At 39.8% G+C, this 27099-nt stretch overlaps 1 protein-coding gene across 1 annotated transcript; it reads left to right on the top strand.

The window, feature by feature from the left end:
* The first annotated feature begins 652 nt into the window (after positions 1 to 652).
* On the top strand, positions 653 to 27099 carry SYAP1 (synapse associated protein 1). Its single transcript, XM_077144884.1, has 9 exons — positions 653 to 976; positions 8409 to 8527; positions 9281 to 9347; positions 12803 to 12876; positions 18664 to 18803; positions 21245 to 21393; positions 22887 to 22945; positions 23393 to 23540; positions 26107 to 27099. Exons 1-9 carry the CDS (start codon positions 766 to 768, stop codon positions 26232 to 26234), a joined length of 1095 nt encoding a protein of 364 aa, XP_077000999.1. The 5' UTR covers positions 653 to 765; the 3' UTR covers positions 26235 to 27099.

Below are 27099 nucleotides of genomic sequence, written 5' to 3'. Positions count from 1 at the left end.
TTTCCAGTTCTTACACACATCATATTGTTTTTTCAATTAGTTTGCTTGAATTTGAAACCAAATAACGCCTACACATCGCCATAGGTGACGTCTCTTAAGACTTTTTAAATCTTTTAAGTTCCCCCTCCATCTCTCTAGCGCTAGTCTTTGCCATTTATTTGAAGAAATAAGGTCGTTTGTTTCAGAGTTTCTCAGTCTGGATTCTGCTGACTGCATCCCGTGAAGTCGTTTAACACGTTCCTCCGCCCTCTGCGTTCCCTGTTAAGTTGTAGTTAGACCTAGAGTCGGGCCAATTTTGATTTGGGATCAGGATGAGTCCAAGGACATTCATTTCCGGGGGGGGGGGGGGGGGGGGCGGCCCAGTCGGTCCTGAAAAGACCCCAAGCCAAGCCCTTATAGGCAATCATAAAACGGGAGTCTAGGTAGGGCTGTGGCAAAGAAGACGCCGTCTACACGCCTAAATCAGGGAAGAAGGAAAGGGATGCTGGGCAGGGACGGCGGGGAAAGGCCTTTGTCTACTTCCCACGAGAACAATAAAGTTATTTAAAGCCATGGTTTGTGTTGCCGGATCCTCCCGGCCGGAAGTGACGCAGCGGTGCCGGCCGTGAAGGTGTCATAGAGGCGCGAAACGGATAGACGGGCCGCTCCCACGTCGCTCCGGCTTCCGGCCACCTCTCTGGGAGACGCGCGGGGTGGAGTCCGGAGCGGACCATCACGGCTGAGGTCTCCGCTGACCGGGTCCGCGGAGGCGGCCCCACGGGCGGGATGTTCCGGGGTCTGAGCAGTTGGTTGGGCTTGGAGCAGCTGGCGGCGGGCGGCGGGAAGTCCGAGGGAGACGGGCAACCCGAGAGAAACGGGCAGCTTGAGGGAGACGCTCCACCCGAGCAGCGCTCCGAGGAGGTGGTGGAGTCGGCGGAGGAGGAGCCCCAGCCAGCGGGAGATCAGGAGCTCCTCCACCAGGCCAAAGGCCTCGGCAGTGAGTCCCCCCGGCCCCTGGCACCGGAGAGTGTGGGGGAGTGCCCGCATCCCTCCTCAGCAACGCCCCAGGGGCACGGGCCCGAGCGGCCGGGGCGGGGAAAGGGGGGAAGAGTTGAGGAAGGTGAGCCTGACTGTCGGTTCTCACCCGGACTATAGGGATTGGTGAGGATCTTGAAGACCGGAGCTTCATTTAGCTTCAAGTCTTATGCCTGAAGTTCCCGGTGACATGTCAGTCTTTTTAAAGTTTGTATATACTGGCAACAGGGCCACAGTAAAGCAAGGTAGCCCGACTTCTGCAGGTTTGACAAGGAATCATTTTTGTTCACCTGACCAGCCCCCCACGCACCCAGGACGGGAACCTGGGCAAGCTTGAGTTGGTTGCAAAGTGCCTTTTTGCCCTTAGAGCAGAACGAGGTGTTCGAAGTTACTGAATGTTTCAGTCTTCCTTGTCTTCTTTTTAGTTGTATTGCACCTTTTTCCTTTTGAGATGAGGAGATGAATTTGATTAGAGCAGAGAGGCTGTATTAAATAGTTGGGATAAATAAAAATGGGACCAACAGAGGAAAAGCAGGGTATGGGTATTTACCCGATTTCATAGAAAGTAGAGCCATTTTCGTTTATCGTCAGAGGAGTATTAAAAGTGGTTTCTTAAAACTTAGGTTTTTATTGTCTCCTTGAAACCTCGAGTTTGTACTTCGAACAAAAATCTTTGAATATTTTTCAATAAATATGTTTTTGATATGGGTGTCTACTTTGGAGCTAATGCACTTACTTGTGTTATATCTTTGTAAAATGCTGCCATCTCTTCTCACCAGACTCTTCTGATATTCAGGAAGGCTAAGGTTAGATGGAAGTACACATACACATTGTTAGAGGGCTTAAAGTTTCAAAATACGTGTGAGTTCTTTTGTTTGTGAAAATTATGTGATTTTAGAGAGATGTAAAATTTCTAGTTTCTATGCAAACTTTCAGAGACAAAAAAGATGATCAGATCTTTTTTTATTTCTACATATTGATTCTGTTAGGTATATTATCTTTGAAAAGACATATCTATGTTTTGAAAACTGAAATTAAGCACCACAAAGCCTGATTCTGAGTAGATTAGTTTCTTTATTCTTTTTTTTATTATTGCTCACAACAGTTATAACCTTGGTATATATTCCTCCAGATATTTCTTTATGCACATACATACAAATACATTTTTTCTAACAAATTGGTTTATATTTTGCATACTTTTAAAAATTAGAGCAGTTGCAGACAAAAATCATGCAGAAAGTACAGAGTTCCCACATAACCCCCTCACACATGCTATTTTCCCTATTATTTTAACACTGCGTTAATGTGGTACCTTTGTTACAATTGATGAAATAATATTGTAATTATACTATTAACTATAGTCTGTAACTTACATTAGGGTTCTGTTTGTATTGTCCAGTTCTATGGGTTTTTAAAATTTTTACCTGGAAATGTGTATATAACCTAAAATGTCCCCCTTTTAACCACATACAAATAGTTTGTCTGTTTGTTTTTATGATTTTTAATTTTTTATTGAGATGACATATATTCCATAAAATTTGCCATTTTAACAATTTTTAAGTGTACGATTCATTAGTATTAATTACATTTACCATGCAGTGCTGCCATCACCTCTGTCCATTTCCAAAACATTTTCAGCACCCAAAGCAGGAACTGTACCCATTAAACAATAAGTCCCGATTCTCCACCCCCACCCCGGTAACCAGCCTGTATTCTAATTTCTGATTCCATGAATTTACATATCCTAATTCTTTCATGTAAGTGAGATCTGACAATATTTGTCCTTCTGGCTTATTCACTCAACATGAGGTCCTCAAGGCTCATCCAAGTTGAGGCATATATCAGGACTTCATTCTTTTTTGTGGCTGAATAGTATTCCATTGCAAACCACATTTTGTTTATCTTTTCATCCTTTGATGGACACTTGGGTTGCTTTTTGGCAGTTGTGAATAATACTGCTATGAACATCAATGTGCAAATACCTGTTAAAGTCCCTGCTCTCAATTCTATTTTCTTCTTTTCAAAAAAAGCACCCTGGTGGGTGTGAAGCTGGTATCTCACTGCTGCTTTTTTTATTATATCCACTGTTACAGTTTATTACAGTGAAAGTTATAGATTAAAATCAGCAAAGAGAAAAGGCACATGGGGTGAAATTCAGGAGAAACCAAGCTCAGGCTTCCAGGTATCCTCTCCCAGTGGAATCACACACTCTTAGCAATGATGTGTGATAATAAGTGCAAGGTGTTGCCAACCAGAGAATCTCATGTAAGCCTTGGTTTCCAAGGTTTTTATTGGGGTTCAGTCACATAGGTATGCAGCACCTGCATGACTGACCTCAACTATTCAGACTCTCAAACCCCTAGAGCAAAAACAGGCATTCACCATCAATCACATTATTAGCATAAACTGTCTGATCAAATTGGTACTGTGTCCCCCAAGGCTTCCAGCATGGAGAAACACTCTTATCAGGCAGAATATTCCAAGGGCTCAGAGCTCCTTTTCCCAGGAGCCAGTACTGAAAATGGGTCTTTTTTAGGAATGTGCAGGAATTGAGCGATGTAGACCCACTGAGTTAACCCTCTCTTGCACAGCTCCCCCCCCACCCCAGCTTATTTGTTACTCCCTTGGAATGCCTTCCCTAATTAGGTCAGAATTTTTTCACTGGTTTTTATTTGCATGTCCATAAACTATTTGCAGGGTCACTCACTTAAGAGCTCCTCTCTACTTTCCTGAAGGCCTCCTTGCCCTACAGTAACTTTTCTTGTTCTGCACGACCTATTTGGTTATAGTGGACCAAATTGGAGGTTTATCTGTACTCTTTCTAAAAATTACCCATACCTCTGGGAGTATTAAATATCTGAATCATTTAAGCAGTTTAAATCAGCGAAGGGTGACCAAAGATAAGCTTTGACTATTTCAAAAATGTTTCTAAGACCAGTCCTTGTCCAGAAAAGGAGGAAGGGCCACCTCCTCTTCCTTCTCCTTTGAAGAGATAAGTATTGCAGTGGAACTTGTGTTAATTAGGCTGTCCTTTTTTTTTTCCCCTGTGGAAAAAATGCATTTCAAGTTCCAGGTGCCTAACTTGCAAACTTAAGAGGAATCCGAAAGTTTGTGTGTATGCTGCAAAGCATGTTTGCTTCAATGTAGAAGTACAATATTCCTTGAGTTCTGATGACAAACCAGGTGTACCACAAGGAGGCCAATGAGAATGGTGCAGAGCTTGGATCCCATAGCTTATGAGCAATACTTAAAAAAAAAATGGGGATTTTAACTTGAAAAAGAAATTTAGGGATGTTGCTCAACATTCTGGTAGAAGGGAAGTTGTTTTATGTTACTCAAGAGGTAGAAAGGACAAGGGAGGTGAAAAGAACTTTCTAATTAGAGATGGATAACTATAATAACTGACTCCCTTCAAGTCATGTGTTCCTCATCCCTGAAGTGGGGCTACCTGAATTGGAGGTTGAATTAGGTAACCTCTTAAGGTCCCTTCTAACATTTATGAGTGTAAAATTATATAAAATATAGTATCTCTCTGTAATAATACTAATATTCTAAGATTTTGCTTCTGCTTATTATTTTCCTATTCTAGCAGCAGGGTGTATACTCTAGCTTTCTCTCCATTTATTCTGGTAAATATAAGCTTTTTCTGGCCTTTGAGAACCTTCACACCTTCTTTTACCTTTATCATTCTGTTCCTTTCAGCAAGCTCTGTCACCTCATCTGACATGAGGGAATATGGGATTGGGGCATGATTGGGATTTCGAGCCAGATATCCTGTGTTTGAGTACCCTGTATTACTTACTGTCTTTATACCATTTTCAAATTTATAGAAAATTTAGCTGCAAATTATAAAAAAGCCAATGAGCAGGCTTATTATTTGTTTGTGGGGAATCCTCAAGCCCACCGCCAGGTTTGGTGATTTGCTGAGAGGGCTCACAGGACTCAGCATATAGTCATACTTACAGCTATGATTTATTACAGGAAAAGGATAGAGAGCAAAATCAGCAAAGGGAAAAAGCGCATGGGGCAAAGTCCGGAGAAAACAAAGCTCAAGCTTCCAAGAGTCCTTTCCCAGTGGAGTCGCTCAGGATGCACTTAATTCCTCCAGCAGTGAGTGGTGACAACGTGTGAAATGTCTACCAGGGAAGCTGATTAGAGACTAAGTACCCAAGGAATTTATTGAGGGCCAGTCACATAGGTACCCTCTGCCTAGCAAGGACTAAAACTCCAGACTCCTAGAAGGAAAACAGGTGTTCAGATTAAGCCATATTGTTTGTATAAACAGTTTAGATACAAGTGAACCAATATTATCAGTTAGGGAATGGTGGCAACCCTCCCAAATTGAGATGCCAGCCAAGGGCCAACCATTCAAACAGGTGTTTCCAGGGATAGCATTCTTGAGCCTGCTGTGTTAATTCATTTCTGCACAGTTTACAAGAAGTCTGTAGAAGGGAGGCCCCCAGGTTGGCTCCATGGTTCAGAGATATCATCAAGGGAACCATGCTCTTGGGATGCTTCCTCTCTTCCATTCACAGTGGAGATTTTCCATTCTCAGGCTCACAAGGTAGCAACTAAAGCAGAAAGCCATGGATGGGGCTCTCTCTCCCTGCATTTCCCTTTTCACTAGGAAAGTAAATCTTTCCCAGCTGCTGCCTTGCAGCATTTGACCTCATGTGCTGCCTTTAAGTCTTTGGCCAGAGCTGTCACACGGCTTTTCTAAGCTTCAGAGAACTCCAGAGATGCTGTTACCTTGGTTGGTGTAGACTTATCGTGATTCATTCTCTGGGGTTGGGCACCCAAATAAAATTGGAGTTGTTTGAGCAAGGCGGAAAGAGATAAGCTATTGGGTAGGCAGTCAGCAGGGTCTACCACTGTTACATTGGGCAAATCATTTATCTTCTCTAAGCCTCAGTTCCCTTGTCTGTAAACTAGGCAGATTATATCTTCTTTTCTTCCAAGGAAGGTTGTGAGGAGAAAATGACATCATGAAAATGAAGGTAAAGTACCTACTTTACATGTTAGCTCTCTGCCCCCTCCTTCCATAAGGTTGCTAAATTGTTCCCGTTCTCCAAACTTTTCATTTGACCTCGTGTGCTCTTTTGGTGGCTACTTCATTTCAGACCCTCTCTTTTTGTCTAAGTTTCTGAAGTGTACATTGTGTATTCCTGTAACTTCCTGTTAACTTACCAGATTTCTCCTTAGTTTCAATTTGTTCTTAACCACTTAATATAACTGTCTTAACTTGGTGTCAGATGATCTTTTTACAAAATTAATAAAACACTAATCGTCCTTCTCAGCTTTTTCTGCCCTGAAAACCTCTTGTTCTCTCCCACTTCTCACTCCCACTCACCTCAGAGCCCAGTCCACTCTTCAGTTACTCCTGGAGACTATTTCCACCCCCTCCTTTCCATGCCTCCTCCTCTGTTTAATGAATAATCTTCTTCCTCTTGTTGTCTTTGTTCTTTTATTATTTTTTTTCTTTAGAAACAAATACTCCTTGAGGGCTAGATTTGTGCTTTTTCTAACATTCAGTATGTTCAGAGTGTTCCACCCACAGAGTACTTAAAATCTATGATAATTGAAATTATTATGCTGAAACACCAGTTTTTAAATGACAGTCCTCCCCCAGAACAAAAAAAGACTGTTCTAATGTATTTTTACATTCCTGAGAAAAATCTTAAAGGGATAAAGGGAACCCCCCCCCCCCTTTTTTTGGTAGAACTTTAGATTTGTCTATCTGCAAAGAATATTTTTAGAAAATATTGTGATTATCTACCAATTTTTCATATCACTCTGGGTAAATAGGCTAGCCATAATCAAAGAGAAATAAGTGATCTCCTTAATGCTGAGCCTTATTTTGCCACTCTCTGTTCATCCATTCAGTAAGTACTTATCGATCACCTTTTGGGGTTAGATGGTGTATCAGGCAGTCTCCATCCCTGCCCTGATGGGGCTCAGGGTGAGTCTTCAGTCTACCTGAGAAGACAAACATTAACCAAGTCTTTAATAGAGTGTCATGGCTATTGTCCATCAGGCAAGACAGGGTGCTGAGGGATGCTAGCATGTTGTAGGGCCACCTACTCTAGTCAAAGAGCCTGGGAACGTTTCCCAGAGGAAGTGATATTCAAGTGGAGACCCAAAGGTTGTGTAAGAGTCAGCCAGATAAAGAGAAGGCAGATAAAAAGGGAATAACACATTTGAAACTTCCTTGGAGATGAGAAAAGACTTTTCTGTGTGGTTGAATGAATGTAGAATAAGAGGGAGAAAAATGGCAAGAATGAAACTAGAGATCAGTGGCATTTGGTGGTATAGTCACAATGGGATGTTGGTGCGATTGACAGATGCCAATAGATCCAATTGGAGAAAGTAGACTATTTAATGGCCTAGGATATGGGGAGTTGAAGAAATGGTGATTCAGATCAGAAGAGAATACTGCACACTCCCAAGTATTGGTACAAGTTGCCTGATTCCCTGGCAGTAATGCTGCCAACAGTGAGGATTTAATCAGGAGTGTGAGGTTCCCTTTGCCATTCTTATTGGGGTTTTCTGCCTGCCTGCCTGACTTGTGAGAGTCTACATGCCTGCCCCTCAACGGGTGCAAGTAACTGGTGTAAAACTCCCTTAGCATGCAGCAAATATTTACTGCAAGTGGGGAATCACAGGTCAGGTGCCCAGGAGCATCCCCCAACCCATCCAGCTTCAGGACCTTCCTTAGGTCTCTTCCTGCAGGCCAGATTCTGTAAACTGTATTGCACTTTGAGGTGACATTTGTCCACCAATAGGCCTTTATTATAGTGCAGTAGAGCCTTGATACATATACCATTTCAGGTCTTTGGGGCCGCTAATTTTGGTTTGGTTTGGTTTTCTAAAGGTGAAGTTTGTTCCAATTTTAATCTTATTCTACATATTAGCTCCTTATTAGTTAAGAAAGATTTCTGTGTGTTGTGTTTCTATTAGGGGTTGCCAATTTCTATTTATTAAAAAAAAACTCCCCAGATTTATCATGGGATGGGTTAATCTGGGAAAGGAGGGACAATTTTTTTTTTATTTAAGCAAGAGGGAAGGAGTAGAGTAGAAGGGGAGATTATTTACTGAGATAAGTTAGAACTAGAGACTTGAGACTTGAGAAGGGCAAGGAAAGTTTGAAACAGCTGCTTGAGGGGCAGGGGCCATGTAGTATGCTGTCTTAAAGAGATGAATTAAAGGCCGGGTTTGGATAGCCAATCTACCAAAAAAGTAGAATACTGTCAGTAATTTTCATTCCTCTCAAGTCCTAACTAATAAAGAACATGTTCTAAAATATTAGATTCTTACAAGATCTCTAAAAAGTAAAAATCAAAACTACAATAACTAATGTGCTTGAATGGAAATAGATTCATTTTCGTTCTTTACAGACTATCTATTCAACTTTGCATCTGCTGCTACGAAAAAGATAAGTGAATCAGTTGCTGAAACAGCACAAACAATAAAGAAATCAGTAGAAGAAGGAAAAATAGATGGTATCATTGATAAGGTACATTCAAATGTCTTTTGGAGTAGAAATTTATGAAACTCAGTAGCAACTAATATAATCCTCCCTTCTTCCTATGAATTTATTTACCCAGGTCGAAATGCATATTATTCTGATAAAAATATTAATCTATGAGATTTGGGCTTTTTCTCTCCTTTTATATAAGAAGTGGTTATGAAATAAATTTTACCTGGCTTTTGAGTTATAGTTACCTTTTCAAGTATGAATTTAATTTGAAAACATAACTATTTCAGAACATATTTATGCTTATGCATCATTATGTTAGGTTTTAAAAGACCTAGCCTGTTAGAAAAATAAGACCTTATAAGACTCTCAAGACTGAGTGAATTTGATTTTTATAAAATGGGGGTCTGGCTCTCCAGGTTATTTATGTTGGTTATCACCTACACTAAGGAGACCATCAATTAAACCTTACTATATTGTTATCTAGATATTTTTGTCGCATGTACTCCTTGTTAGAATGAATTTTTACCTTTTTAAAAAAGTATTTGTGGAATAATAAAAAATGAAATCATTAACATTTTATTTTACATTGAAAAGACAATCCTTCATGGGGCGGGTGATATACTTAAAATCCAGAAACATGGAAGATCCTCTCTTGTTGGTAAAATGAGGAAGTGTTACTTTTTTAACCTTCTTATTCAAAGCAAATGAGTAAAATGTCTCAAATAGACTTCTAAAATCTTATGTAATAGTAAATTTTTCACAGCAATTCTTTATGTATTCTTTCAACAGACAATTATAGGAGATTTTCAGAAGGAACAAAAAAAATTTGTTCAGGAGCAACATACAAAAAAGTCGGGTATGGTATAGGTTTCTTTTATATGACTTATTTAATCTGTCAGATTTCTTTGAGCATCTGTTATATGCCAGATACTATGCTAAGACTCTCATAATACAAAAATGGGGGGGAGAAATGCCTCCATCTCTTGGGTAGTACAGAAGTTAGTCAGGGAGACAAACCCATAAACCTTCAAGGTTTAAAGGTAAGAAGTAAACTGTCCTCTGCAGCTGGGATGTTAGGTAAAGTCAGCCAGTGACAGCCCCTTTGGGGAGCTCACTCTGAAAGAGAGGAAAATATGCTATATATATACATAATAGGCCCTTAGTAAATGCCTCCCTTCCAGTTTTCTTCAGAAAAAAAAAGCAGGCGAGTTTTCCAGGGGAGTGACCCACACCTACAATGACAGAGAGACATGAAGAATCATGGGTTTTCCAGGGAACTTATTTGACAGATTTGTTTGCTGAAACATAGTTTGTTTAAATGTTTGCAGTTATAAGGTCTTAAAATGCCTAATCTCGCCATTCGGTGGCATTTAAATACAAAACAGGCCTCATGACTTTGAATTTGGCAAAGGTAGAAAAAAGTAATTCAATCAGTTTGAGCTGTGTCACAAAGCACTGCTTCTAGACCTTGGCAAATGACCATCATACATTGTACCTAGATAAACTCAAAAGAGTGAAGCAGCTGTTTTGGACAAATAAACTGTACAAGTTAGCATAACTTAACATTTAACTAGAAGCAGTAAAATCCATCCTGGCTTGGGGACCTGGTCTAGAAATCGACACCTCTGAGTGACATAAGAACCATGGAGGAGAGCATGAAAGGTTAGGTGACTTCATTTTTGAGGTGCTTATTAGACATCCAGGTGAGAGGAACATGTGCAAATGCAAGAAGGAAAAGCAGATTACAGTATGTTGGGGGACTACACAGTGCTCAAGATACCCATGGATCATCTAGATCTCCGAACTGTCCAATGAAGTAGCCACGTGGCTACTTAAATTTAAATAAATTAAAAATTCTGTTCCTCAGTCACAATAGCCATATTTCAAGTTCTTAGTAGCCACATATAAGAACATGTGGCTTTCATATTGGGCAGTGCATAGCTAGAAAATTTCATTGTTGGGCAAAGTTCTTTTGTTTAGTGCTACTTTAAATTAAATGCACAATGGGTGGGCCGCGGTGGCTCAGCGGGCAAAGTGCTTGCCTGCTATGCCGGAGGACCTCGGTTCGATTCCCGGCCCCAGCCCATGTAACAAAAACGGAAAAACAAAATACAATAAAGCAAGAAAATGTTTGGAAATGTTTCCCTTTCTTCCTTCCTTCCTTCCTTCTATCCTTCCTTCCTTCTCTCTGTCTTTCCTTTAAAAAAAAAAAAATAAAAAAAAAAAAAATAAAAAAAATAAATTAAATGCACATTGACTCATCCAGCAGCAGTTTGTTGCTGTCTAAAGCATGGAGTAGAATTCAGTCTGCTGATACAGATCATTAGCCAAGTCACATCAAAACCATGAGAGTAGGTGAGATTATCTGTGAAAAATGTGTCAAACATGAAGGAGTGATGAGCAGAGGATCCACTGTGTTTAGGGGAGGGAGGAAGGAAAGGGTCCTGAGAATGATTGAGTACCTGCTAAGGAGTGGGCAGTTCATAGGTAATATTTCATTTACTAAAAGGAAGCAGATGCACTCAGAAAGGTTAAGGAATAACTAGAAGAAAGAAGCTTTGGGGGCCCAGAAAGCAGAACATTTCAAGGAAGTGTGAGCCACTGTGTCACATACAGCAGAGAGGTCCGGTAATGATTACCACCACGAGGCAGGCACTGTGCTAAGTGTTTCATATGCCTTTATTCACTAAATGGTCGCAGCAACTCCATGAGGTGATTATTTAATTATTATCTCCAATTTTCAAATAAGGAAACTGACTTAGAGAAAAAAGAAGTACGAAGTGTTTGTAGGTTTGGACAACCAAGAGGTTATTGGTTACCCTAAAAAGAGCAATTACAGTGGAATCAGGTGTGGGGCCTCAGTAGCTGAGGCCTTGGGAGGACCTCATTATTTGAGGAAAATTCGTGCTAGGAGAGGCTACCTAAGGTGAGTCCACTTAAAGTGAAGACTGTCTTAGTTTCCTAGTGTCACAAACTAGATGGCTTAAACAGTAGGAATTTCTTAGCTTGGGTTCTGAAGGCTAGAAATCCAAAACCTATACGGGAGAATCCTTTGCCTATTCCTAGTTTCTGGTGGTTTGCTGGCAGTCCTTGGTCTTCAGTTTTTTTCTCATTCGTCACACGGTCTTGTGTCTGTGTCTCCTCTCCCCTTCTTATAAGGACACTGGTCACATTGGGTTAAGGGCTGACCCTACTCCAATTTGACCTCGTTTTAACTTGCCTAATTCCATTCAGAAGGACCCTATTTCCAGATAAGTTCACATTCTGAGGTACTAGGGGATTAGGACTTTGGCATATCTATATCGAGGAGACACAGCCATTCACAATTCCCCTCCATACAGGATCCAGGCTAAGGTTAGATAATGCATTTTTGTCATCTCTCTTGGCCACCTTTAATCTGGAACATTTCCATGGCCTTTTTTCATCTTTTATGACATTAGTATTTTTGAAGAATATTGTCTCACCCCCCCTTTGTTTTTAATAGACAGTTCCTCACTGGGGCTTTGTCTGATATTTTATCATGATTACATTCAGGTTATGCACACATCTTGGCCAGAATACTGCATAGGTAATGATTTATCCTTCTCAAAATATCACATCTGGAGACCTGCCAGATCCATCTGTCCCTCATTGGTGATGTTAATTTTGATTACCTGCTATGGTGGTTTGAAGCTGTTATGTACTCCAGAGAGGCATGTTATTAAATCTAATCCATTCCTGTGGGTCTGGACCCATTGTAAGTAGGACCTTTCAATGAAGCTGCTTCAGTTAAGGTATGACCCACCTCATCCTCAGTATGGGTCTCAGTCCTCTTATTGGAGTCCTGTATAAATGGAACAAATACAGAAAGAGAAAGAGAGAGAAAGCCAGGAAATTGAGAAGAGATGCCACCCGGGTGCCTTGCCATGTGGCAGAGTAGCTGAAGATCTCCAGCAGCCAGTCTTCAGGAAGAAAGCATTGCCTTGATGAGGCCTTGATTTGAATATTTTTCTTAGCCTCGAAACTGTTAGCTGATAATTTCCATTGTTTAAGCCAACCCATTTCATGGTTTCTGCTTTCAGCAGCCTAGGAAACTAAAGCTCAAGGTATTGTCTAGTTTCTCCACTATATAATTTAAGTAGAGATTTTTTTTTAACCTAATGTGTACATGTATAAGATACATGAATTAAGTCTGGGTACTGTGAAGAATGTTCATATTTGAAACTCACCGGTAAGCTGTATAACAGCTTGCTCCTCTTTCAAAGCATGGATTGCAATGTCACCATTGAAACCTGGTTTTCTCTTTTCTTTTTTGCCTTTAATACCTTACAGAAGCAGCAGTGCCCCCATGGGTTGACAGTCATGATGAAGAAACAATTCAACAACAAATCTTGGCCTTATCAGCTGTAAGTTTCCGGTTGTGTGACCGGGTACAGAAAATACTTTCTTCCTATTATATTGCATCTATGTTAATATGACTTTATCCTTAGCAAAAAATTTTTCTCATACACAGATTTTTAGTTTTTTGAGATATAAGGAATGTACACATCAACTTTCACTGTTTTTTCACTGAATTTTTTTAGATATTTTTATTGAGCTATCTTCACACACCATATAGTCCACCCAAAGTATACAGTAGCTCATGATATCATCACATAGTTGCGTATTCATCATCATTTTTAGATGATGATGATCTAAAATGATTCATGATCATTTTTAGAACATTTGTATCACTCCAGAAAAAGAAATAAAAGACAGAGGGAAAAAAAAAGCTGTATCCCTTACCCCTCGCTCTATTGACCACTAGTATTGTAATCTATCAGATTTTTTTAACCCCTTATTCTCCCCTATTATTTATTTATTTATTGCAAGAATATGAGGAATTACCCAGATGTGGAAGCTGAATATTTCCTCCTTTCTCCCCAGTCCCCTAAAGGGACTTTGAAAATACTTTTTTATTCTCTTCCCTCATTACTCTGGGATATATTAAGGCATCACACTAACCTGTACAAACCAGCAAGATGTCTTACCTTACTCAAAATTCCATGTAATTATGGTGTTCAAATAAACTGACCATACAAGTTAAATTAGATAATGCACTACCAAAAATGTAAGTTTTCACCAAATAAACAGTTCTTCCTTTGATCTCACACAGAAGTTGACGTTTTAAACTATAGACCATATCATTCTTTACCGTATATTCTGATTTGCCTTAGTCCTATCCAGATCAGTTTCATTCATATCTCTAGTCTGATCACTTTTTCAACTTTTTTAACAATTGCTGTATGGAGTAATGCTGACTTTCATAGTGTCAGAGCTCTAACTCTGAGTCTCCTGTATCACACATACCTGAAGTTACAGGGAACGACCAGGTTATCCTCAAATAGCTCAGCATCTCAGAATTTAGAAGTAATAGTTACACCTCCAGAGTAGATGTAACTGCTGCAAGAGCTTACAATCTAGGAACTCTTACAATAGGCCCCAACCTGATAACCCATGCTCTCCACTTCACTTCACCAAGTTTTTATATTATAGTTAGCTCACATAAGTGAGGCATGATAATATTTGTCTTTTTGTTTCTGACATTTCATTCAACATACTGTCTTCAAGGTTCATTCACCTAGTTGCATGCCTCACAACTTCATTCCTTCTTGTAGCCACTCAGTAGTCGGATGTATGTATACACCACAGTTCCCCCTTCCATTTATAAGTCAATGTACTCTTAGGCCAACTCCATCCATTGTAAGTCTCAAACACTGCCACCATAAATACCATTTCACTGACTTTTAATTTGCTTGTCCTTAAGTTCTTTTTCCTTAATGTAAAAGTATAGCCTATCCTGCAAAATAATTCTTTCAGCCTTAAAAGGATTCTTTTATATTATTAATCTTTTGAGATAGGCTCTAATATAAAGTTTTTAAGCAGTATTCTAATTCTTTTGTATAAATGGTTGTATTACAAATTTTCTCTTTAACTTCTCTATGTATTTGAAACTGCTTGAAATTGGTAGAGGTAAAATTCCACATGCCGGTCTACAAAATCTTCTCTAAGGACTTCAGAGGAACTGTAGCAAAAGCAGCTAACAATTGTGTAGCCTTTGACAGTTTGAGAAAGCCCTTTCTCACACATTATCTCTTTTGAGCCTCCCAGCAGGTGTGGTATAGGTAGGGATGTTTATCTGCATTTTACAGGTACGGGAAGGAGATTCATAGATGTCATGACTATTATTTGCTTCTTAATTGTGTTCTTCACATAACTCTGAACTCTTAGAGGGCAAAGGCTGGCTTTTATCTCTTTATCCTCAGCACCCAACATAGCAGATGACTCCACAAATAGTTCTTGTTATTATGTCAGTGTTGTTGAGCTTTTATTTATTTATTTATTTAAGTTGAGGGGTTGCATGGTCCAGGAACTGAACCTGGGTCTCCTGCATGGAAGGCAGGCATTCTACCACTGGACCACCCGTGCATCCTGTCAAGCTTTTATTTTTAACCAGGCAAAATCATAAATGGAACTGTAATACATAAAACAAGCATAGAACTGGATTTTGCCTCCTTTCCATTGCCATCCCCCATGGTCTTTTTTTTAAGCAGTTATTGAGATAAATTCACATGCCATACAATCCATCTTAAATGTATAACCACTGTCTTCCAGTATATTCAGAGTTGTGCGTTCATTCCCGCAATCAGTTCTAGAACACTTTCACCGTGAAGAGGGTTCGTTATATTATGTCCCATGTTCCATCCTTTTCCCTATGTTCTTTTAAGGATTTTTCTTTCCATTTAGTAGAATTTTTAAAGGATTGAGTATCCACTACTACTTCAGTGTGAATAATGTGCATTTTGTTTACTGATTACTGTGAGGTCACGTATCTGCTTATCCCAAGAAGAGAATTGGGATAGTGAGAGTCAGTGTCAATAGCATCAAATACCATATCAAGTCCCCACAGCTCCTCTGCCCCCCAGACCTGTTCCTCTCATTTCCTCCAGCACAGAAGATGCTGGTTACCCACCATTTCTCTAACACAAACCTTGGAATCTCCCTTGAGTCACTCCCACCCCCCTACCCCCATTCATTAGTGTGTCCTGTCAGTTCTGTTTACAGAATATGATTCTAGTACACTTCTCTACTGCCACCAACCAGGTCCTGGCCCCCTCATCAGCTACCTGCGGTATCCAGACTGGTTTCCCATTCTTGCCCCTTTCCAGTAGTGTACTTTCAGCAGCCAGAAGGATCTATTTATGGCATAAATCACTTTGTATCACTTTGCTATAGAGAACCTTCTAGTGGAGTCTCACTGCTCTTAGACTAAAACTTAAGCTCCCTCCCATGTTTTCGGAGGCCCTTGATCTCTGCCCATGCCTCCTTCCTTGGATCACTTCTCTATCTCCCAGCATTCTAGCCACTGTTTCTTTCTGTTACATATCTAGGCCGAACTTTGTCTGACTTTAGGGCTTTGATGCTTGCTGTCCCCTCTTCCTGGACCTCTCGCCCCACATCTTTCCTCAGGATTTCAGCTCAGATGTGACCTCTTCATACAGCGCTTCCCTCACCACCCTTTTAGCCCTCCACTCTCTTACCCCTGTCTCATAGCCATAGCACCCTGAGCCTCATCCTCACCTCTATCTTTCCCTGCCCCCTAACATGAGTGTAAGTTCTGCGAAGGCAGGAGACTGATCTGTCCTATTCACAGCTCAGCTGATAGCAAAGTGCAGGGAGCCCCCAGCAAGTATTGCACCAGCATCTGCTGAATTGATGATGTACAGAACAGTGCATGCATACATGCCCAAAGGGAGATCACAGTCTCTGCATAACCTACAGGCTTTGAACCCTCTTCAGTACATCTTTCATAAAGCTGCTAGATTTGTTGAGAGATCATTAAATTGCTGTAATAGATCAAAAATTACAGAAACTTAAAGAAGCCATGAGTTTTTGTTTTTTTTTTTCTCTGTCTCCCCCTTCTGTCTCTTTCGTCTAATAGTCCAGAGGTAGATGGTCCAAGGCAAATAGGGGAACTTCGCTCTCTGAAAACATCCAAGGACACAGGTTCCTTTTGTCTTGTTCCTTTACTAGTACCTAGAATGTTGTCTTCTATATGGCTGACACTAACTCCCCAATACCGTGATTGTTTTAGCAGGTGGAAAGAGGTAAAGAGGTGGGCATACCAGTCCATTTTAAGGATGTCTCAGAAACTGCACCTGTCACTGAGTCTCACATCCCTTTAGCATCTTGGACATGTGGTCAGCCTAGAGGCAAAGGAGCCTGGGAAATACAGACTCTAGCGGAGTGCCATGTACCCCAGCTAGAACTCAAGAGTTCTGTTCTTGAAAGGAAGGAAGGAAGAATACCGGCATGCTAAGAGGCAATTGGCAATGTCTGCCATTATTGCCTTAAATTCTCTGATGTAACCAGGTATTAGTTTGGGAGAGTATAGCAGAGTAACCCTTTAACTTACCTAATTGGGGAGATATTTAGGACCACATAATATGTCAAAAGAAGTTGATACTACAGTTGTCATTAAGTACTTGTGAGAATTCAATTCAGCAAATATTTTTTTTAGTTACTACACTGGGCCAAGCCTTATAGTAGAACTTGAGATAAATTAGACACAGTAGCTACCCTCAAAGAGTCTGTTGGTTTACTAGGGAGCTGCTAAATAAGTGCACATGCAATATTATTCCCTGTAATAAGTACTTAATACAGGATGCTGAGGAAGCACAGAGTATTTCATGTCTTTGGAGACGGAAAAGGGTGATCTCACGGAAGCTTCCCAGAAACGATGACACTGGGGTCGATGGTACAGGGATTTTTGGGGTAGGGTTTGACATTCCAGGTCCAGGGTATTGCAAGCTTTTTGGTGTGATTGGGCTGTAGAGTGCAGGTGGGGAAGTTGATAATGATCTAGATCATGAGAACCTTTTTATACCCCTAGAATAAGTTTAGGTTTTATCTTGAAGGTAACCACTGTACCTTTTTATGGATCATGAATTCTATGACCCTTACTTTCAGATTCTGTGAGCCTGAATTCAACAGCATGAAGTATTCATTTGAAGCTGTTATTATGTAGGGTATTTTCAAATGCAGACTGACATGGCAGGGCAGGGGGAGTGGATCCAGTTATTTTGCTCCCCTACTCTACCCATGGTAAACATTTCAGCACTGGACCTTTTATAGTAAAAGCTTGCATGAGCAGTTTGCTTGAGGAGGTTGGAAGCATGCCAGGATCTCAGTGTCCCTGCACTGTTGACACACTATGTGGCAGTGTTCCTCTTGAAAACTCAAGTGACTGCTTGAGAGCTAGGTAGATGGCTCATTGAATTTACAGGTGTGGAGAATTGAGCCAGTCTGGCCTTGGCAGGGGTAAGATTTGGAGTCCTGCTCTGCCACTCTGCTATCCACTTAACCTAGCTTAAGTCCATTTTCCTTCCTAAGCTTGTTCCCTTATCCATAAAATAAGAATGGAGGAGATTACTTCACAGGATTGTTACCAACAGGCTGGGCAGAGCTGGCTCTATGGCACAATGGATAGTGCATTGGACTTCTAGTTTAAATAAGCTGGGCAGGGCAGAGTATCCAGTCCTGACGCTCGTGCACAAACAGTATCTGATGAGGAAACAAGCAGGCCTTTCTCAGACTTGACACCCTGTGCAGAGAAGAACTCCTTCAGTCACCAGGATGTCCCCAGGCATTTGGTCCAGGGACTGATCTGGCCAAGCTCAATGGAGATAGCATGGCCTGCATGTTCTATCCCAGAGAACTGGTACAGAAAGCACAGTCTGTATACATCTAAGAAATTAGTTGGGTCATGGATTCCACCTTCCTGATGTGCTCTCTATGGTTGGCTGATTCTTCAGCTTCACGTTAAAAATGTTTTGCAGGGTATTTATACTGCTTTTCTATACTACTTTTCATGTACCTAAAGGTGCCCATTAAAACAAACGTGTTTGTATGATTTCCATGATTGAATTTCCTGGCCTCCTAAGAGGCACTTTCCAATTGAGATTGTTAGAAAATATCACACCAAAGGATCAGTTGTTCTCACATCTCAAAAAAAAAAAAAAAAAAGGGAAACAGTAATGGTAGCTCAGTGAACTTGGTGGCTGAAGAATTAAATATGTCAAATGAATGATCATTGTAGCATATTAATTGCATTTTGTAATTTTCACCACATATGTTTTTCCTTTTCATTAAAGGACAAAAGGAATTTCCTCCGTGACCCCCCGGCTGGTGTGCAGTTTAATTTTGACTTTGACCAGATATACCCCGTTGCCCTGGTCATGCTCCAAGAGGATGAGCTGCTGAGCAGGATGAGATTTGCCCTTGTTCCTAAACTGTAAGCAGTGTGTGTGGTCTCAAGCTACAGTGCCACGCTCACATAGTATATATTTACAATTCCTAATGGCCTTGCTTATATGCATAGTATCATGGAAGAATCATCAAGATGGGGCCAGAATCATCTTAGACTATTTAATCATAAACTCTAGATTCTGCTGCCCTTAAGCAGCTCTTCACTGACAGCCACTTTCACTTAAAAAGCTAGCTTCCTAGCCCAACTTTGTGTCACAGATATGATAACTATGCATTATAATGTCTTCATCTAAGGCAGGCCTGTCCTGATTCACAAGCTTGAGTCTCAGTATTTTCTGTTACTTCTCATTGATTTTCTTCTATGCCATTTAAATCTTTTTTTCTGTCATGCTTCCTTCCTAAACCTCCCATCCTGCCCCATTCTAAGAGACCTGCATCTTTTCTAATCAACTAGGCTCTAGAAAGCCATTCTCACCCTTTTGTCATTTCTACTAGCAAAATATTTTTAGAACATAAAATTAGCAACTGCTCCAGCAAAGAACAAAAACAAAATTGCACATACCCTGTAGGTCATCAGGCCCATTTCTTGGATGTCCCTGGTTTGGAGGAGTGTACATTTTTGTGTGCCATATGTATGTTTCATGATTTTGTTTAGTCTTGTCTTACATTTTTGAGATTTTGTTTAATTGTTCTGAGGCAAGCACAATCATCAGTGGTTTTTTTTCTCATGGGCAGGCACCAGGAATTAAACCCAGGTCTCCAGCATGGCAGGCAAGAACTCTGCCTGCTGAGTCACCGTGGCCCTCCCCATCAATGGTTTTTTAATCATTATTTTGAAACAGTCACAAATTACAGAAAAGTCAGAAGTACAGTATAATTTTTTTCTTAAATCATTTGACAGTAAGTTGCTAACCTGATACCCCATCACCTTGAACGCATTCATGTAGATTTCCTACAAACAAGGAGTTCTCTGATGTAACCACGGTACTGCTGTCCAAATGAAGAAATTATCATTTACACATCATTACCACCTAATTCTTAGACCAGGTTCAAATTATGCCATGTGTCACAATTATGTCCATTTTAGAAAAGTTTGCAGTTCAAGCTCATACATTGCATTTGGTTGTCATGTCTTTTTAGTCTCCTTTGTCCTGTCAGGTAGCACACTGTCCTTTTGTCCCACTGCTGTTCACTTTGATTCCTTGATTGAGATGGTGTCTGCCAGGCTTCTTGACTGTTAAGTTACTCTCCCCCTTTTCAAATAATAAATGTTGTGTGGAGGTGCTTTGAAATTGTGTAAATATTCCACTGCTCATCCAACTTTCAGTGTAGTCATATATTTTTATCTATATGGACTCGTCCTGTTTTATGCAATTACTCCATTGCTATTGCTATTTATTTTGATGACCAAATTATCACTGATTTGGCCAAGGGGAGCCCATTAAAGCTGGCTTCTGTGGTCCCATCATTCTTTGAGCACTTCCTTGCTTTTTGGCACAAGATATTCCAGGCTTATCGTGTACTTTACCTGCCCTTGACCCGGCTGGAATCAGCCAGTGAGCCCTGATTCCTTTTTCTGGAAAATGGTATTTAGAAACCAAGATCTGGGTGGTAGATATGCTCATCGCTATTGGGGTGTCATACTGTTCCTTGGTCCTCCTAGAGGACAAAACTGGGAATATGTGCGTGCTTGTGTATGTACACATGCTCTCATTTGCACCCATAGTGAATGAGAACCGTGTATTCACAGTGATAGCTCACGACCGGGATCATTCTAGTTCTTTCCCTTTCTGTGTTTGTAACTCCCTTCGCCTGGTTTCTACTCTCCTTAATACATGGACCTAATTAATTAACCCCTTGGTCTGTAATCAGTCTCCCATTTCTGCCACCACCCCTTCACCTGCTCAAACTCTGACTCCCCATTCCGGTCGACACACACACACTTAACCCACTTGTGTGTCAACACACCATGCAAGGGGATTCAAATATGCAGCCATGTTTGAGAATCATTATAGCTTTCTCAGGTTGAGCTGCACTTAGATCTTATTTTCAACCCTCTCCTACCTCATTGTTAACTCTTATTGATCGCTCGTTATAAGCAAGCTGCCAAAACATTTCCTTTCATGAGTGGCAACACCCACAATCCTTTTTTCTTGCTGCTGAAAGGCATTTAATCCCTAAACAGCAAATAATTGGGGGAGTTCTGGCTCTTCTGCCAGTCTCCCAAATTGGCAGTGTTGCTCTCTCAACAGTACTGTTTTTCTCCTGCTTAGGACAGAGTGTTATCATTAAACTATCAAGAAGAAAACTGTTCTTTTTGTTTGAAAGCAAATGAGAATCTTCTTTGCACCACACTTGGGATTTGAAAATGCTCCTAAGTGTCATCTATTCCAATCTCCTCTACTACAAATAACCCCTGTATGTATTGTACACGTGCATTCTCAAATGTATCATTGTCTGTGAAAGTGTGAAGGAAGAAGTATTTTGGAGGAACTACTTTTACCGCGTCTCCCTGATTAAGCAGTCGGCACAGCTTACTGCCCTGGCTGCCCAGCAGCAGGCCGTGGGAAAGGAGGAAAACGGCAACGGCAGAGAAGATGATTTGCCACTGACAGGTACACTGAGAAAAGAATACTTCAATCTGTCACAAGTTACTTTAGAAAAACAAATTTATCTTAATTTGAGAGAGACGCTAATGAACTTGTCAACTGGCATATACCAGAAATGTCATTGTCGTGTGGAAAATTATTTTCTTTCCAAAGGAAACTTCCTTCCCTCGCTGCTCTCTCTCTGCCTTAGCTCATCCATGTCTTCCACAGGCTTTCCTTGACTTTGCTATTCTCTTCTCACTTCTGTTTTTTATCTCTAATTTCTCCCTTGATTACCAGTCATCTCCTGTTTTCTTGCCCTTTACCACATGTGACACATTTCATGCCTCCTGGTCTCCCCTCTGATCCATTCCACCTCCTTACCTTTTTTTTCTCAGTCTTCCATTAAGCCTGATGATGTTTCCTGAATAAGTTATATAGCCATTAGAGCAGAATTAAGTTCTGTTCCATTCCAAGTTGTGAGGCTCCAGCTCTCAGACACTATTGTACGTTTGACTCTTTCTTATTGTGACACTTACCCCTTGCTGTTGGGAAAATCGTTTTAGAATATCAGCAACTGTTAATGTCTGTAATAATAATAAAAATAAGACATGTATTTTATGCCATATTTTTATTGTGATAGCATATATAAAACAAAAATTGCCATTTTAACTGTTTTGTGTATACATTTCAGTAGCCTTAGTTACATTCAAAAGGTAGTTTTTATGCTATATTTTTAATGCTTAATGAGCCTCTTTTGTATACAGGTGCTAACTATGACCAGAGGCTTACCTCACAAGAAGTGGGGTAATTTATTGCTCATGAAATTGTAAATGACTAAGCAAAACCTAAGGTACAAGTTGTACAGGCTATTCTAGGAAATGATCCGACACTGCATTTATGGACAGGGAAATGTACTCTACACATTTACATCTGGATGTTAACATGAATCCCAACTGGCTATATCATTCTTTAGCATTTCTATTAAGTTTATTGAAAAAATGTCATTCGACCATATATTGCCTGTGTAAGGGGATGTATTCAGTAGAGACTCTATGTCTAGTAAAGTTAATAGAAAATGGGGCCCATGAGGAAGAGGAGGACAGATCCAGCGAAGTAGATGCTGTGATTGAGCACTAAATTTTACTTTGCGTTTTCTAGCGTTCATGACAAAAGGGAAACTGGATAAAACCTTAATTCTCATTATCCCAAAAGAAACAGCAAATGATGCTTCAATGACTTTTGTTAACACTGAAGTGAAGTTTACTTCTCCCTTGAAATCTTATATAAGGGGTATTGAATGTGATGATATATTAAACAATAGCCCCCAAAAGTAAGATGTTGATGGTTTCACATGGCTCTTTCTTGTAATGACTACAGAAAAGCTGAAAGCACAACTTAAAAGCTCATTTCTGGAAATTATCTGGTATCATCATACTTATGGATATTTTCATTGTTATTATAATATGTATTCAGAATTGAATCAAGCAATTATTGTCTTTCTTATTCTCACTTCTTAGAGGCAGTTCGGCCCAAAACACCACCCGTCGTAATCAAATCTCAGCTTAAACCTCAAGAGGTAATACAGTTTACATTGTACCTAGTCATTGATGTCTGGAAATGAAGTAAATGTATAACTAACACAGATACCATTTAAAACTACTTATCAATACAGGTTTTATCTGTTTTGAAGAACAGGTGTCTGGTACTTGAATAGGCAAAGATACACAGCTGAGACATGAGATATTTACTGTCATAAGTATTTGTACAGGTTCTCATTGGAGATTAGCTAGAATGCTTGAGTGATCCAGACTGTGAGTGAGAATAATAGACTTAGATGGTAACTCATTTAGTTGCCAAGCAACTGTGCAAGTTAGAAAGTTGAAGAGCAGTGATCTAGCTTACAACTAGAAGAAGGAAATGAAAATTATGCTGCATTATTCTGCGAGATGTCTATAAACAAGAACTCTACCACATAAATGTCACTTAGAAATCCATTTCAAGGGCTTCATTTGTTGAATTTCAGGATGAGGAAGAGGTTTCTACTAGCCCAGGTGTTTCTGAGTTTGTCAGTGATGCCTTTGAAGCCTGTAACTTAAATCAGGAGGATCTGAGGAAAGAAATGGAGCAACTAGTGCTTGACAAAAAGGAAGAGGAGATGACTACAATGGAAGGTAAAAAAAAAATTTCCTTAGTTGATTGTAGAAAATTGTTATTCTGAAGCAGATATATAACAATATGTTGTAAATTTGCCTCAAATTGATTTGCTATTTGGTGGATTCAGATAAACATGACCAGACCACATCTCTCTGCCCTCTGCACCAAGAGGATCAAAAGGTTTTAAAGTCTGGTTGGATCTTAGAGCCTGTCTGCTGAAAGCCTCCCCACCCCCCACACCCCCATTAGAGGGATGAGAAACTAAGACCCAAGGAGGTTAAGTGATTTGTCCAAGGACCTCAGCCCCAAAAACAAGTACAGGAACAGGACAAGACAGTATGTGCACCCACTCCGTGGAGTGCTGCTCTCCAGCCTTCCACTTTAAAAACTGGCATTTGCCCCAGTTTATGCTTGTATATGAAATCTTTTCCCGGCTACTATGTGCAACAGGAGCATCACTTCTGGGAAGGAGCAGGCTGCCTTAAAAAAAAACCTAAGTAATTAGAACAACAAAAAAACTGGAGCAAGGCTGCTTTCTTTGATATACCAAGACAAGTTGCTGACTTTCTACTAAATGGAAAGCAAGGAATTGGGTTAATCCTCAAATGCCATGTGTTTCATGCAGCCTTCTCAGACTTATGGTGCATTCAAGTTGTCCCCACACTTGTGTAAAGAGCAGTGGCTCATTCTGTGATTCATCAGCTGAATGTCCCAAATGACGAACTAGCCTCCCAGAGTTGAGCCTGAAAGCTGTGTTCATACTGTGAAGAAATGCTGGAGGAGAGAATGGTGAAGGAAGACAGGGAGAGGAGCTGGCAGGGGAAGGGAAGCCAGTGGGGAATTGAAAAAAAACCTGGGCTTTCTAGGCCTTTGGCCCCTGCTCAGACCCCTTCCTCCCACTCCCCGCTGTTGTCCCCCTGTTTGAAGGTGGCTGCTAGTCCCTGAAGAAGGAAGAGGGTTACACCCCATTGGTTATAGGCAATAGCTGGAGCAGACTTCACCCTTTTTTCTGGCGATGAAGCTGGTAGCAGTGGCCCCGCAGGAGACTGTAAGAAGCGGGGTCAACTCGCCTTTCTGCTTCAGGCAAGCTGTTTTGTCTCTAAATTCCTACTGTAGTTCTAATTTGGGCCAGTTAATATTTTTTATATATACTATATGTCTTTGCTCCCCAGCTTTGTAAGCGCCTCAAGGGCAGTTACATCTCATCTTTTTTTAATCCCCCTAAAGTACCTAAGGTAGAACTTAGCACTCAGTAGGCACCCAATAAATGTGGGTAAAAATTGGTGGTTTCCTATGCAAGATGCAGCATCTTTTTCCTTGAGGTCACTGCTAAGGAAAAATGACAAACGTTGGGTTTCTGTTTTCTTTAGCTAGTAAGTTTGTTTTTTTGTTTTTTTGTTTTTTTGGTTTTTTGTATGCTGTATGGTGGGGTCACATTTCAATCTTTTTCCAAGTGAGTATCCCATTATTACAGCACCATTTATTGAATTTGTTTGTTTTTCTTGGTTTCTTTGTTTGGGAAGGTAGCTACTAAGTTTTTAAAACATGAAAATGAAGTTGAGGTTTACTTTCTAAATAGCCCCTGTGTGTGCATGTTTTCTCATTGTTTTACAACACAAAATAACAGATACCTTATCCTATATACAGTTATATATGTAAAAAGGTATATAATGATAGGTATCTAAGTTGAAAGTTGTGGTTCTAAATCTCAACAGGGAAGGCTGGTTTGAGAACTTAAAATGGAGGACCACATAAGAGGTTAGGCTTCAGCAAGAGACTTTGTGACTTTAGATCGTGCATTCTCTGTCACTGTAGGGAGACAGAATCTTTGTGAGTATGGTGGATAAGCATGGGCTGTGGAGCCTGCAGGTCTGATTCCGTCCATGTCTGTAACTGTCAAGCTGCGTGATCTTGGACAAGTCACTTTACCTCTCTAAATCTTCATTTTCCCCTCTGTAAAATGTATGTAATAGTGGTATTTAGTCCATGATTATTCTAAGGATGAAAAGAGTGATACATAGAAAACACTTAGCCTAATGCCTGGCTCAGTAAGTGCTTGATACACATTAGCTGCTTTTGCTACCATCATCATCGTCATCATTAGTAATGGTGAGAATTAATTTGCAACCAAATCTTATCAGTTAGCTCTGTGGCCTAGATAAAGCAAAATAACACCCCAGATTTACTGACGATATATGATGTCTTTGCTTCTACATTAACCAGTTTATCTTGCTAATTATATTTCTTCTTGGTTGCTGTCAAGATGTCTTCAAATGTGTGATGATACTGTGAGCCATGTGTGGAATGTACACCATGTGTGGAATGTTTGTATGTTAAGAATATTTGTGCTTGTATGTTGTTTTGTTAATAAAAATATTTTAAAAAAAAGAAAAAGTGACATCATAAAAAAAAAGATTTCTTCAGTTTTTCTGAGCACACATAGTGGTGAAGCCTGATTGATACATTTAGTAAATGATTGTGGCCAGAACTTACATAGGTAATTAAAGTTGGCTAAATTCTTGAAACCAAAACCAGCACTATGAATTCAGAGAGAATCTTTTCCTTCTCGTTTGTTTCTTTCAGAAGATTCTGCGGATTGGGAAGAAGAACTACAACAGGAACTTCAAGAATATGAAGTGGTGACAGAATCAGAGAAACGAGATGAAAATTGGGATAAGGAAATAGAGAAAATGCTTGAAGAGGAAAATTAGCTGTTTCCCGAAATAAAAGAATAATCCTTAACATTCTGCAAACTGCAAACTGACAGTAAGTTCTAGATGCTCAGACTCACCGAATCAGAAGGCACAGAAGAATATAACTTTATTGAAACTCAAAACTTCTTGATTATGCTTTCTTCAAACTGAAACTTGCCTCTACTTTTAAAGAAATGTATACAAAACACTTATCCTAATAATCAAAAAAGGATGTTTTATGTAATATTTCTTTAATATAAATCTAGCTAGACTTGTTCTTGTAGTTGGTATAGAGATCTTTCTGTCACAGAAATACAAATAAAATCTTAAGTGTTTTGTTTTCTGTAAGGTCAAAATATAACTTAATTTATTCTTCAGTCATGATTTTCTAAACATTTGTATCCCTTGCTGCATTTTCTCTAATACAGGTATGTTAAAGTACTTACATGAATCAGTGACTCTCAAAATGACCAAATTATACCAAAGAACTTAAAAGGAAGCACTTTCAGGATTATTTTCTTGCTGAGTATTTTCTAAAATTACATCTGGAAGCCAAAAGATAAAATAATATTTGTTCATTTTAATGATATAAACATCACACAATTTGGCATTCAGAAATACTGTGCAAAAATATTTGTTTTTCTTTGTGGCTTTCCTTTTCCTTTACTTTCTTTTTCTTTTTTGTTTTCTTACTATACTACATTTAATGTTTTCCTAAATTTCACATCATGGTTTTTGTACAAAGTGGGGCCATTCATCCTTTTTGTATAAGTGACCTTCAGAAGCCTGTTCACTTTAAAGTCCCTCGTTCTTGTTTAAATTGTCACCATGTATAAATGTTTTAGCTTTGTCTCTCTTAATTAAAATGTCAGTCTTTATAAAA

Source organism: Tamandua tetradactyla, chromosome X, assembly GCF_023851605.1.
Source record: "Tamandua tetradactyla isolate mTamTet1 chromosome X, mTamTet1.pri, whole genome shotgun sequence".
Taxonomy (NCBI): domain Eukaryota; kingdom Metazoa; phylum Chordata; class Mammalia; order Pilosa; family Myrmecophagidae; genus Tamandua; species Tamandua tetradactyla.
Note: the sequence above shows the minus strand (reverse complement) of the source record. Positions and strands in the feature narration are given on the sequence as shown.

Excerpts from the sequence above, each read along its gene's own strand:
- SYAP1 (XM_077144884.1), top strand. The coding sequence starts at position 766 with ATGTTCCGGGGTCTGAGCAGTTGGTTGGGCTTGGAGCAGCTGGCGGCG. Across the intron at positions 977-8,408 it reads CCAGGCCAAAGGCCTCGGCA|ACTATCTATTCAACTTTGCA; the intron begins GTGAGTCCCCCC and ends CGTTCTTTACAG. Across the intron at positions 21,394-22,886 it reads AGATGATTTGCCACTGACAG|AGGCAGTTCGGCCCAAAACA; the intron begins GTACACTGAGAA and ends CTCACTTCTTAG.